The sequence below is a fragment of the Silurus meridionalis genome, chromosome 1 (genome assembly GCF_014805685.1).
Source record: "Silurus meridionalis isolate SWU-2019-XX chromosome 1, ASM1480568v1, whole genome shotgun sequence".
In the NCBI taxonomy this organism is placed as follows: Eukaryota; Metazoa; Chordata; class Actinopteri; order Siluriformes; family Siluridae; genus Silurus; species Silurus meridionalis.
This window is the reverse complement of record NC_060884.1, coordinates 10,064,192-10,077,694: the sequence shown is the minus strand read 5'-3', so window position 1 is coordinate 10,077,694 and position 13,503 is coordinate 10,064,192. Positions and strand designations below refer to the sequence as shown.

The following is a 13,503-nucleotide window of genomic DNA, read 5'->3' as shown; positions in this document are numbered from 1 at the left end:
TGCAAATAAGTATTTGAACACCTGTCTATCAGCTAGAATTCTGACCCTCAAAGACCTGTTAGTCTGCCTTTAAAATGTCCACCTCCACTACATTTATTATCCTAAATTAGATGCACCTGTTTGAGGTCGTTAGCTGCATAAAGACACCTGTCCACCCCATACAATCAGTAAGAATCCAACTACTAACATGGCCAAGACCAAAGAGCTGTCCAAAGACACTAGAGACAAAATTGTACACCTCCACAAGGCAGCATTGAAGATGGGCCGAGGCTGGGTCTTCCAACATGACAATGACCTGAAGCACACAGCCAGGATAACCAAGGAGTGGCTCTGTAAGAAGCATATCAAGGTTCTGGCTTGGCCTAGCCAGTCTCCAGACTTAAACCAAATAGAGAATCTTTAGAGGGAGCTCAAACTCTGTGTTTCTCAGGACCAGGCCAGAAACCTGACTGATCTAGAGAAGATCTGTGGGGAGGAGTGGGCCAAAATCCCTCCTGCAGTGTGTGCAAACCTGGTGAAAAAGTTTGACCTCTGTAATTGCAAAGGCTACTGTACCAAATATTAACATTGACTTTCTCAGGTGTTCAAATACTTATTTGCAGCTGTATCATACAAATAAATAGTTAAAAAATCTAGGGTTAGATTCTGGATTTTTTAATTTCTGGATTTTTTTTTAGATTATGTCTCTCACAGTGGACATGCACCTACGATGACAATTTCAGACCCCTCCATGATTTCTAAGTGGGAGAACTTGCAAAATAGCAGGGTGTTCAAATACTTATTTTCCTCACTGTATATTTTATTTTATATAGTTTTTTTATACTTTATACTTTATTTATCTGCCTTCTTTTCTTTTTCCCCCATCCTATTCCCTCATGCCGGACCATCGTATAAAGCATTTCACTGCATGTCGTACCCTGTATGTATGTGTATGTTATGAATAAAATTTGATTTGTTTTGATATTTATATATACACACTATTTTTCGGACTATAAGCCGCTACCTTTTTCCCACGTTTTGAACCCCGTGGCTTAAACAATGAAGCGACTTATTTATGAATTTTTCCTGGGTTTTCCCGGTTTCACAAACTTCAAGCCAAAAAACTGAACCCCATAACATTAGACCAATGAAATTTCCAAACAGAAACGAAAAAACGCACCTCACCTGTGTTCTGAGCTGCACGGCATCGGAAGAAAAAAAGTTTTTTTTTAACGCACAACGATGCCAAAAGATAAACTCCCGAGAGAAATTGTTGTGAAAGGAAGGAGGAAGACAGTGAACAATGACGTTCTTGGTAGGCTACTGTTTAGATACAAGCCGTTGTAACGCGTTGAGTCTGGGTCATGGGAGAGCTCACTAACTCCAGTTGCAACAGAAATCATATAAGCACAGACACGTAAAAGCCTGTGTAAAGTTCATTTGTGTAGACTTATAGACGACTTATAGACAGGTGTGGCTTATTTATGTTCAAAATAAAAATATTTGTAAAATTCTGTGGGTGCGGCTTATATATGGGTTCGCTTTATAGTCCGGAAATTACGGTGTGTGTGTGTGTGTGTGTGTGTGTGTATATATATATATATATATATATATATATATATATATATATATATATATATATATATATATTTATTTAATTCCCCCCCCCAATGTCAGTGTTAGTCTGAATGTATGAAAGCTCCATATTTTCCCTCAAGTGTGTAATATTTGATACCTTGAGTTCTGCCCTTAGTAGAATTTGACTCTCAGCCAAAGCGCCATCGAGCCTCAGCCACTTATCCAGCACAAGCTCTGGCTGTAAGAGAAGCTCTCTGATTGGGAAAACAAGGGAACCCATTGGCTGATCCCATGCACTAGAGAGCTATAAAGAAAAGGTTAAGAGGTTAAAAACTGTAAAATCATTAACAGATGAATTATTAAAAGGTTTTTTACAAAAAAGTAGCCCTTACTTTAATAATAAGCATTTCTTTGTTCGGGTCTTGAACCAGGAAGTGAAATGCTTCATGCCACTGAGGAGATGTTGAGCGCTCACAAACCTTTTAAAAGAAAGAGAAAGAAACAATGAAAAAAAAGCTATATATGGATATACATTGACTGCAGTGGATAGTCTTATTTGGATAACCTAAACATTAGAGGTCGACCCATATGGGTTTTTTTTTTGTTTTTTGAGTAGTTGGCCTTTATTTTTTTGTCATATTTCGTGTGTGCATATGTGTGTATGTATGTGTGAGTGTGTGTGTGTGTGTGTGTGTGTGTGTAATAAAGAGTACATTATTATAATTTAGGTAATTGCTTGCCTTCGTTTTGTAAGAGGTTTTCTCAAGTACAAGTTCAGCTCCAGCTTTAGGTTCCTTCCCACTCTTCTTTAACTACAGATGCATAAACAATAACATGCATAAGCATTAACATTTACAGAAACAGCGTGTGTGTGCGAGTGTGTGTGTGTGTGTGTGTGTGTGTGTGTGTGTGTGTGTAAAACTCACAGGCAGTGCATGTGCTCTCTCAATAAGAACAAACAGCAGTGCGGCTGAAGGAACAGCCTTATTCTGGCTTGACTGGGAACTTTGCATCTGCAGCACCTGAACAAAATGAATTTACAATTTACACAATGTACGCACAACATATGCATGTCTCAACAAGGCAGACTGGACAAATTTATTTTAGCTACACATTCATTAGTACATGCCTGCTGTAGTTTATCTTGATGTGTTACAGTGGGCAGCCATTCGAGAACCAGATGGAGACGGCCATGTTTTACGTCATTTAGAGAAAACCACTGCAATATAGAAAGACAATTTACTCCAATACAGCTATAGTTTTCATTTACCATTCACTGTGTAAGCATTCTGATTCAGATGTCAAAAACAGTACTGAAAGTAAATGTAAAAAAAAAAAAAAAAAGGATCACAGTGTGAATGCACAGATTAATATTCACTTGTAAAAAGTCAATGCTAGAAAAACAGCCACTTTTTACAATTGGATCAATTATATAATCCCTGTTAACACACAGCCTGACCGAAAATTGGTCATTGTTTTAAACTTAATAAGCATAAAGTAAAGAGCCTATAATTGGATTATTATTGCAGTGATCTGCCTGGCAACAATTTACAATCACACTTGAGCTACTCACTGCATCAGTTAAACAAACATGCTGTAAGATGTAACATTTTGGTTGTTGAAATTTTTTTTAACATGTAACAGGGACATATTCTTGCCTGCATCAAGCAAAGACAACTATAAGAAATCACTTGAAAATTTTTTAAAGATATTCAACACATTATTGAAAACTGGAAGGATACTGTTTTCTTAAGAACTCTTAAGAAATGTTTAATTTCTTGGGATTGAAGCTCAAAATAATATGTAATGTTATACAACCTACAACTATATTAAATAGTGAAAGTTAGAGCATTTCCACACGCACAATGTGATGAGAATTTACAGGATTGATTTAATTGACCAGATAAAACTTTTTTGTGTACGTTTTCTTCTTTTGGCTTCTCCCATTAGCTGATCATTCATCTTCATACCCCTTGTCCTCTACATCTGGCTCTTTCAACCAAACTACCTGCATGTCTTCCCTCACCACATCCATAAACCTCCCCCTTGGCCTTCCTGTTTTCCTCCTTCTTGGCTTCTCCATCCTCAGCATTCTCCTAATGATATACCCCATGTCCCCAAAACAGCCTACATGCGCTGTCCCACTAATAAACTTTTTTTCTAATCCTGTCCATCCTCGTCACTCCCAACGAAAATCTCAGCATCTTCAGCTCTGCTACCTCCAGCTCCACCTCCTGTCTTTTACTCAATGCCACTGTCTCTAAACCATACAACATCGCAGGTCTCACCACAGTCCTATAAACTTTCCATTCTACTCTTGCAGATCCCCTTCTATCACAAATTACTCCTGCTATCACTTTTCTCCACTCACTCCACCCTGCCTGCACACTTTTCTTCACTTCTCTAACACACTCTCCAGTACTTTGCACTGTTGACCCCAGGTACCTGAACTCCACCACCTTCTCCACCTTTTCTCCCTGCAACCGCACCACTCCACTGCCCTACCTCTTATTCACACACGTCTTACTCCTACTGACTTTCATTCCCCTTCTCTCCAGTGCATACCTCCACCTCTCCAGGCTCTTCTCAACCTGCTCCCTACTCTCACCAAATCACAATATCATCTGCAAACATCATAGTCCACAAAGACTCCTGTCTGACCTCGTCCGTCAACCTGTCCATCACCACTGCAAACAGGAAAAGGCTCAGAGCCGATCCTTGATGCAGTCCAACCTCCACCTTGAACCAGTCTGTGTACAAATTTTGAAAAAAATTTTCAAAAAGCATGAAGAATTATTCTTGCAAATGAATTAGCCAAGAGACCTGGGATGTGTTCAAGAAGATTTTATGTAATTGTTTGACTCGCTTGTGCTCAACAAAAATCTCCAAAAAAAAAAAAAAAAAAGTCGATGTACATGTAATTGGTAATTACGCAGTATTGCACCAGTATTCTTTTAGTGATGTCTTAGTTGATGTTTTCCATGGTTGTTTGTAGTCTGTGTTCGAAGTTCTTGTTTTAATGTTTTAATATGTCAGCTGCAAAATGTAGTTTTAGTTTATTATAGGCAGTTCTAGAAGGTGCTTGCATGTATGTGTCCATAGTAGAGTATTCTGTTGATTCATTCCTGTCTTGTCACTTGTATGCCTAATCCTAATCTATGTGTTGCACTGTTACAAATTAGAATGTCAAAACCAATTTTTTACCTGGACATAATGTAAAATACTGGCTGTATAGAAACTATTACCAGGGATATAATTAATATTACAACAAAAAATAAATTAATATGAATATAAAGATGAGGGCAATGTTTGGTAAAATGTTGGTAATACTCACCTCATCATTATACTGGGATTTAATTATATCTCCAAGCTTAATTTTGAACCTGTCGTAGAGAAAAAATGTCAAATACTTTTTCCTCGTCATATGGAACCATATAATCGAAAAAAAAAAATTTATTGTAAATTATGTCAGCTAGTGAAGCTGATTGAATAGCTAATAGATGTATGGTTCCTAATCGCAATGCTCTTAATTATACCGGCATTTTATTTTCCATTATTTGCAATAAATAACAGTAATACTTGTATTGTTAATGTCTATGAGTAAACCATCTTTCTCAACAGTTTTTGTACATACAACACTGTACATATAAGTGTTGGGTTTACTGTATGAATATATTCGAGGTTTATGTGTACATTTCATGCCCCATCGATACTGACAGTGACTCCACTAACCTTCCAAGGAAGTCATCTGAGTCAATGTCTTTGTCGTAGAGTTCAAACTTCACTTCTAGATTAGGGTCAGGAGTCAAAATCACCTAGTAAAAAATCATAAAAAATATTAAGTGACCATAATCAAATCTGTTTTTTTTTCTCATCTATAACATATATGCTAAAAGATACTTGCATTGGTTAAAAAAAGTTAAATATGCATGTCTAGGGTTCTCATTTATCAAAACACACACACGTGTTTAAGGTTGTGTGTAAGGACCCTCACATTTATTAAAAGATAATAAAACCCATACACATTCTAAATTGTATACAAATTGAAGAATTTAAAACTCCCGCTGCACTTGGGTATGGTTCACATCAGCCATTAAAAAAATTGCAATTTGTGATTTTAGGGAAATGGGAACAATTTAATTGGAGATTTTGACTGCGATTGTTGGTACCCTATGAGCTGCTTTGAGCATTTTTAAAACTGAGGTTCTCCTGGGACTTTTAGGTAGAACAGTCTCTAGAATGTACTCAGAAGAGAGAAATAAAGACATCCAGTAAGCAGCACTTCTTAGGATGGACGCAAATTGTCAATAAGAAAGATAAGCACATAATGGCCAAACTAGTTTAAGCAGACAGAAAAGCTATGGTATAACAGAAATAACACTCTATAAAGGTTTAGTGCACAATATAGAGGTCAATAGGCTGCAATAGAAAAAGACAATTTCTCTCAGCCAAGAATACTGCAAAACATAACCTGGTATGATGAATCTTGCTTTTTGTGCATCTAAACTATGTAAACAGTCCAGGCTGGTGGAGTAATGGTGTGGGAATGCTTTCTTGGTACACTTCGGGCCCGTTTGTACCATATCAAACACTGCTTGAATGCCATAGTTTATATGATTATTTTTGCAGACCATGTGCAATTTATAATTTATATATATATATATATATATATGTGTGTGTATATATATATATATATATATATATATATATATATATATATATATATATATATATATATATATATATATATATTCTAATGATAGAATATAAAATAAAATCGTGATATCAGAACAATGCTGGTTTCATAAACATGAAAATGTTCAATATTCTTCATTGGCTTTGAATCTATTGAAAACCCTTATGGATATGGAAGAATGGGACATTTGCTGCATGAAATTGCACCTGAAAAATATCCGGGAACTGTCAACTGCCATTGGCAAAGGGAGGCTCTACTCAGTATAGTGCTCCTAATAAATCTCTCTAAATGTGTATACACAACATGATGCACAAGAATAACTTAATAAATCACATCCTACGTGTAAAAATGTGTGCACATAAAAAACCATAATGTTAAATAAATTAAAAATGATTTATAAATCCTTATGGACTACAGTAAAATTTCAGCTCATTAATACACATTATTATTAAACATACTGTTATAGCCCAAGGAAATCCTACCTCATACATCTCATTCCAGGTTGGGTTGAGATTCTCTTTGATCACGTGACTTTTAAAGGTTGTGGTCCCGACTGTAGTCTTCACATAGGGGTCACTCTTTCCCTTTACCATGCCACCCATCAAATTGTCCATTGCAACCAAATTCTGAGCCTCCAAAAGGTGAATACGAAGCACTCCCTATAGAGAGAAGTTGATGAAGCAAATGAAGAAAACCTTTCAGGAAACCAGACAAATTCTTTCTTCCTTTTCAAACATTTATGCATTTTGTATAAAAGCTCAGAAAAAACATTAAAAGAAAGTTAGTGTTTGAAATAATAGGGTAAATATTTAGGTGCAGTGCCTTATGGGTACTATAGACTGGAGTAGGAATTGGGGATGTGAGAGTGTGTGTACGGATTCTGCATTTGTACCAGCATGCATGTGCTTATGTCTGCGGAAATAAAAACAATTGTTTACTTTTTACTGATTTTAGATTTATTGCTGATCAGATGAATGCACATAAAATGAATAAAACTAGTTTTAAAAAGTAGGTTTTTAATAGATAACTGAAAATGGCAGCCAAATGTACTTAAAAATATCTATAATTATAATTCAATTTCATCTGGCTGAGTAGGGACCTAATTATAAATTTTGTGGTATTACCTTATTTTAAACATTTGGCAGTCTATAAAGTCTACAGTCTTTATCAAAGATTCACTTGATAATTAGCATAGAGATGTAGTATACAGCATTAAATCAGAATATAGCTGTTCTTTAGTAAGGAACGAAAAAGACAAGGAAATACCAAAAAGAATTATTACTGTATAACTTACAGTATTCATGATATGAGCCAAAATATAAACCACTTTACTATAGTACCAGCATAGGCTAATAATAGCTTATCACTGTAAAATAATTTGTAGTTTTAACAGTGAAAGAATGTAAATTAGCAATGGTAAAATCCTGTAAATGATAAAATAGAAAATTACTGTTTATTTAGTTAAATACTGTTAATGTAAATACAAGTAAACATATTACTTTTTGCATTATTTCTTTGTAAAACTATTCCCTACATTAGTTTACTAGTATAGTCCACTTGACAGAATGTAAACAAATGAGCTGGCTGTATTTTACCGTAAATTAAAATCTACAGGACAATTGTTAACAATGTAAAGTACCAGTTTAACCATTTTTTTTTTACGGTAGATTTCTGGCAACCACAGCTGTCAGTTTTTTACTGTAAAATTTTACAGGATCTTTTTTTACAGTGTGAGCAGCAAGAGGCAATACTGTATACTGACCAAGTTTCATGTCTGCACATTTCTGCAAAAACATCAGAATAAAAAAAAAAAAAGAAAAAAAAAGAAAAGAAATTTCTCTTTACTTGGAATATTTATAGATTCACAAACCTGAGTGGCAAAGCCAGAGTAAGAACTTGTGTGATGGGGTAGCACATGTGGTATTTCTGTATTTTTTTCAGCAGCAGGAGCAGTCGAAGGAACCTTTTCATGAGAACTGAAAAACACAAAATGAAACAAAAACAGCTTTTATTTACAATGTGAGGCATCAGCTAATACTAATTATACTGTTCAATGTTTAATCCTCCTTTTCTAAAAAAAATTAAGTATTCCACGAACACCTAGCCTTTGTTCACACATTATTGCAGAGTGGTCTCTGTAATTACTATATTATTTGGCATCTGATCACTCAGTCTATAATCTATGAAATTAAATAATCTGTGAATTGTCAACTAAACTATGCTTTATACCAAGTCAAATTCTCTCCTGCTATACCCTCCTGTTCTTGTGCTAAAAAAGTATTGACCCATGTTGCACGTGAAAATTAACAGCAGCATATTTAAAAGAATGGGCCACACTGCTAAACCTAAAAAATCGTTTAAAAAGACCAACTTACTTATCGGCTGCCTTATCCAAGTGTTGCTCGTTATTGCCTGTACATGTTTTATCGCTTCCTGCCATTGGTTTCAAAGCCTTACTGGCTCCTTCCACTGAGGAAGCTTTACTCAAATCCTGTAAACATAACACAAGAAAAGATTTGCAAAGATTCATTCATATTTTCTTTCATTCAAACACACAAACACACACACCTTTGTCTCATGTTCTGTGTCATGAGTGATATTTGCTGCTGGTACTTTCTGTTTGTCTTCTGAAAATGAAACGCCCACTGGTACTGTAGAAGCCACTAGTTCATTGAGCCTGATGAAAGGAGGCACATACATGTACTTAATAGTTATTTTGTAAGTAAAACAACCATTCTTGCCACATATATACAGAATATATTTTGTTTCTGTTGCTCATATATTATATATGTCCAAATATATGATATACATATGGGTATACTTGTTTTCATATACACCTAGCACTACAGAATTTATTATACATGTATTCATTTACATTCTTATTTATTATTTAATAATAATAATATTAATAATAATAATACGATTATCAAAATAATCGTTAGTTGCAGCCCTATTTATATATATATATATATATATATATATATATATATATATATATATATATATATATATATATATATAAAATTAATTTGCATTAAATTTTGATTTTGACATTTTGACAGCCCACATATATACATACATACATACATACATACATACATATATATTAGGGATGCACCAAATATTCGGCCACCGAAAATTTTCGGCCGAAAATGGCCCAAAAGTGCATTTTCGGTTTTCGGCCGAAAGATTTTGAACACCGAAAAAAACACGGCCGATTGTGATGACGCAAACAGAAACCGCTGCCTGCACGTGCTTGTCGGTGTGGACGTATTTCAGTATATCTTGGAGAAAGATCCACGGAGAGCGATTTGCAAAACATGTAATGGCGAAATTTCAAGAGAGGGTGCGTCTGCAAAGACTTTCTCCACGTCGGGTTTAATTTATCACCTGAAATCCAAACATCCCGATCGCTATGCTGAATATGAGAAGAACGCGGCACAGAAAAGCAAAACCCCTCCGAGCATGCGCACTCTGTCTGTGGTGGACCTTTTTGAAAAGGCAGGAAGTTTAACAGTGATATTGTTGTATTTTTATGAAAGAACATGTTTAATTTTACAACCTTTCAGCAGGCCAGAGGGCCTGTACATTATTATTTAATATACACATGGGTGCATTTAAGTTAAACATTCAAGTTTGAATTTTAATTAATTTTATCCTGTGCATTGTTGCAATGTGCTATAAATAAATATTTTCATAATTTGTAATTGATTCATTCTTTGAAACAAAAATTGAAATGCCTTGATTTTAGTAAGTTTAGTACACAGACATAGCCATAAATGCAATGGTAATAATAATTGGCATAATTTCTTTCGGTGTTTTGGTTTTCGGTTTTCGGCCTTGCTTTCCTCTTTTTCGGTTTTTGGTTTCAGCCAAGAATTTTCATTTCGGTGCATACCTTATATATATATATATATATGTATGTATATATATATATATATATATATATATATATATATATATATATATATATATATATATATATATATATACATATATATATATATATATATATATATATATATATATATATATATATATATATATATACACATATATATATATATATATATATATATATATATATATATATATGTATATATACATATATATATATATATATATATATATATATATATATATATATACACATACATATATATATATGTATATATATATATATATATATATATATATGTGTATATATATATATATATATATATATATATATATATATATATATATATATATATATATGTATGTATGTATATATATGGGCTGTCAAAATGTCAAAATCAAAATTTAATGCAAATTAATTTTAACAGCTGTAATTTTATTAACGCACGATCAATGCAGCGTGCATTTCTGGTGGACCATATTTATTACAAAAAATAAATAAATATAAGAGGCAAAATTAAAACAGACCACACACATATTATTCAAAAACGTCCTTTCTTTACTCAGCTTTAAAAAAAATTATAATAAATTTTACCAAAAAATATTTTACAGAAATTTAACAATTACAACAACCACTCAAAAAATGTACATATAAGTATTGAAATGTAACATCTCAAAATAAATTGATTTAAATCAACAAACTATTTTGCTAATAATTCCAGAGGGTGCTATCTAAGCTCTAGAACATACCTTGGTGTTGACTTGGTCTCTTGTTTTCTTTGGTCTTCTTTATTGGGTGTTGTCTGCTCAGCATTGATTGGTGTTCTCCCTCCACTTTGTCCACCAGTAGAACTGTTTTCACCAACAGACTTTTCTGTTGACTTTTTTGTAGTCTGTTCTTCAGACTTTTCAGCTGTTTTTCCGATAGGTTCTTCCACTGGCTTTTCAATAGACTTTTCAGGATGTTTTTCAGTAGTTTTTTCGGTAGGTTTTTCAACTTTTCTGTCAAACTTTGAGGCCAAAATCTGGAACCCAAAAGAAAATGTTCTACATTCAACGAATATGCACAACAAATACCTCAATGTGTAGTAAACTGAGAAACACACATAGGACATTGAGAAATACGTAATAAACCCTGGATGAAATCCCACTGTAGCCATGAACACACAGTCACATCAGGGAACAATTTATCTCAGCCTGTTGTAAAAAGATATAATTTGAGAGAAGAGAAGAAAGTGGAGATCCTTGACCCACAAAAGCAACATGAAAACGGGGCAACAGAAATGAAGCTCTGGAAAAAGTAACCAGAGATCAGGACAGAACCTGGATCCCTGCAGTTGAAAGGCAATAATACTACCCACTGTGTTACCATTTTATTGTCATCCTTGTTTCAGGCTCCATGCCAATCTACTCTGTAACATTAATACATAAAAAAAAACAGTAGCAGAGTATAATTTCCAAATTATACCTTAAGTTGTGCTCTCAGTAGAATTTGGCTTTCAGGTGCAGCACCATCTAAATTGTGCCACTGGTCTAGCAGCATCTCTTGTTTTAACAGAAGCTCTTTCACTGGTAGAACCAGGGTGCCCAGTGGCTGATCCCAACCACTGGAGAGCTAAGGAAGGAGATTTTATTTTAGAAATGCTTTATATTTATTGCCTCCCCAATCAAACATCTAAAAAAAATCCATATTACCTTAATAATAAGAATGTCTTCTCTGGGATCATGAATCAGAAAGTGGAACTTCTCACTCCAATGAGGAGAGGTTGAGCGATCACACAACTTTGCAAAGAGAGAAGTTAATTAAAATATAAAATAACAGAAACAATCAATACTTAAAAATGAATTAAGACCTACCTTGGTTTTGTAAGATGTTCCACTAACATTAAGCTCTGCTCCAGCCTTAGGCTCCTTCCCACCCTTCACCATCTACACACAGACATTTTAAAATTCAAATCAAATCAAATAAAATTTTATTTGTCACATACACATACCTACAGAGTATGACATGCAGTGAAATGCTTTGTACGACTGTCCGGCATGAGGGAATAGGATGGAGGGAAGAAATAAAACAAGGAAAAAAGAAGACAGCTAAATAAAAACAATAAACTATGTAAAATATAAAAATATATAAAAAAAAAAAATATATATATATATATATATATATATATATATATATATATATATATGAAAAATAGAAAAGATTGTATATACAGGGTATGCTTATGTAATACAGGGTATGCTTATGTAAATTAAATCAAATAAAATTTTATTGTCACATACACATACATACAGAGTGTGACATGCAATGAAATGCTTTTTTACGTCTGTCCGGCATTCAAGCTTAAAAAGGAATGGAATTAAGGATAAAAAAATAAAACCAAAAGAAGGTAGATAAATTAAAAAGTATAAACTATATAAAATATATGAAAATATATGTAAAAATATATGTATATACATAGCTGCATATGGCTTAAATTGAGCAAACATCTTTGTAATTCTAATCACCTTCATTTAATTTGAGTTCATGTACAGTATGTATGGTATCAAAGACTACAGTTAATATGTGTGTGTGTGTGTGTGTGTGTGTGTGTGTGTGTGTGTGTGTGAGTGTTGTGTGTGTTGTGATGTGTGTTTAACTCACTGGCAGTGCATGAGCTTTCTCAACAAGAATAAACAGCAAGGCTGCAGCGGGTGAGGCTTTGTTCTCGTAGGAGAAGGATTGTAACCGCAGTGCCTAAAAATGATTTAAATTCATTTGGACTGTTCAGTAAAACACTTTGATACAATTCTATGTAAATTATACTTTTAAATACAGTAGTACCTGTTGTAGTTTATCTGACTCTGTTATTGTGGGGAGCCACTCCAGAACCAGATGAAGGCGTCCATGTTTTACATCCTCTAGAGTAAACCACTAAAAAAAACAAGAAAAAATTTATACACAACCACAGACTTTGCTTGATCCCAGATGTACTGAAAACTGTCTGAGTACACTTCCTATCACAGAAAAATGTGTCATTCTGCATTCTGATTGCCGAGCTAGCAAGCTACAAGACTGCTTCTCCATAGGTGATACTGGGCCCCTATTTAAGATCACGGATAGTTATTTTGACAGCAAAACCCGAAGACAAAGAAGTATTTTCACAATAACAACATTTCACACAAAACTAAGTCAATGAAGGAATAGCTTTAGAAGATGACCAGTCTTATGAAATGGGCCAGTCAGTAATTCAGATCTAAATCCTGGTAAATATCAGTGGTCAGTAGAATAATAAAAAGTTTTTTTTAAATGCCATATGCTAAGATATTCCAAATTAGTAGGTTCCTCCCCAAAAGACAGTGTTGTTGTACAA

The 13,503-nt window shown here is 34.0% G+C and overlaps 1 protein-coding gene across 1 annotated transcript in view; it reads right to left on the bottom strand.

Annotated features, from left to right (window-relative positions):
* esyt1b (extended synaptotagmin-like protein 1b) overlaps positions 1–13,503 on the bottom strand; it is a 45,129-nt gene that overhangs the window by 6,197 nt on the left and 25,429 nt on the right. Inside the window, exons 31-47 of the mRNA XM_046844640.1 lie at positions 12,975–13,064; positions 12,795–12,887; positions 12,008–12,079; positions 11,846–11,932; positions 11,619–11,765; positions 10,901–11,175; positions 8,822–8,930; positions 8,629–8,744; positions 8,124–8,229; positions 6,736–6,912; positions 5,290–5,372; positions 4,892–4,940; positions 2,687–2,776; positions 2,484–2,579; positions 2,298–2,369; positions 1,950–2,036; positions 1,715–1,861 (exon numbers count right to left, since the gene is read on the bottom strand). Of these exons, the coding sequence (XP_046700596.1) occupies positions 1,715–1,861; positions 1,950–2,036; positions 2,298–2,369; positions 2,484–2,579; positions 2,687–2,776; positions 4,892–4,940; positions 5,290–5,372; positions 6,736–6,912; positions 8,124–8,229; positions 8,629–8,744; positions 8,822–8,930; positions 10,901–11,175; positions 11,619–11,765; positions 11,846–11,932; positions 12,008–12,079; positions 12,795–12,887; positions 12,975–13,064 (1,896 nt within the window). The remainder of the gene's footprint in view (positions 1–1,714; positions 1,862–1,949; positions 2,037–2,297; positions 2,370–2,483; positions 2,580–2,686; positions 2,777–4,891; positions 4,941–5,289; positions 5,373–6,735; positions 6,913–8,123; positions 8,230–8,628; positions 8,745–8,821; positions 8,931–10,900; positions 11,176–11,618; positions 11,766–11,845; positions 11,933–12,007; positions 12,080–12,794; positions 12,888–12,974; positions 13,065–13,503) is intronic.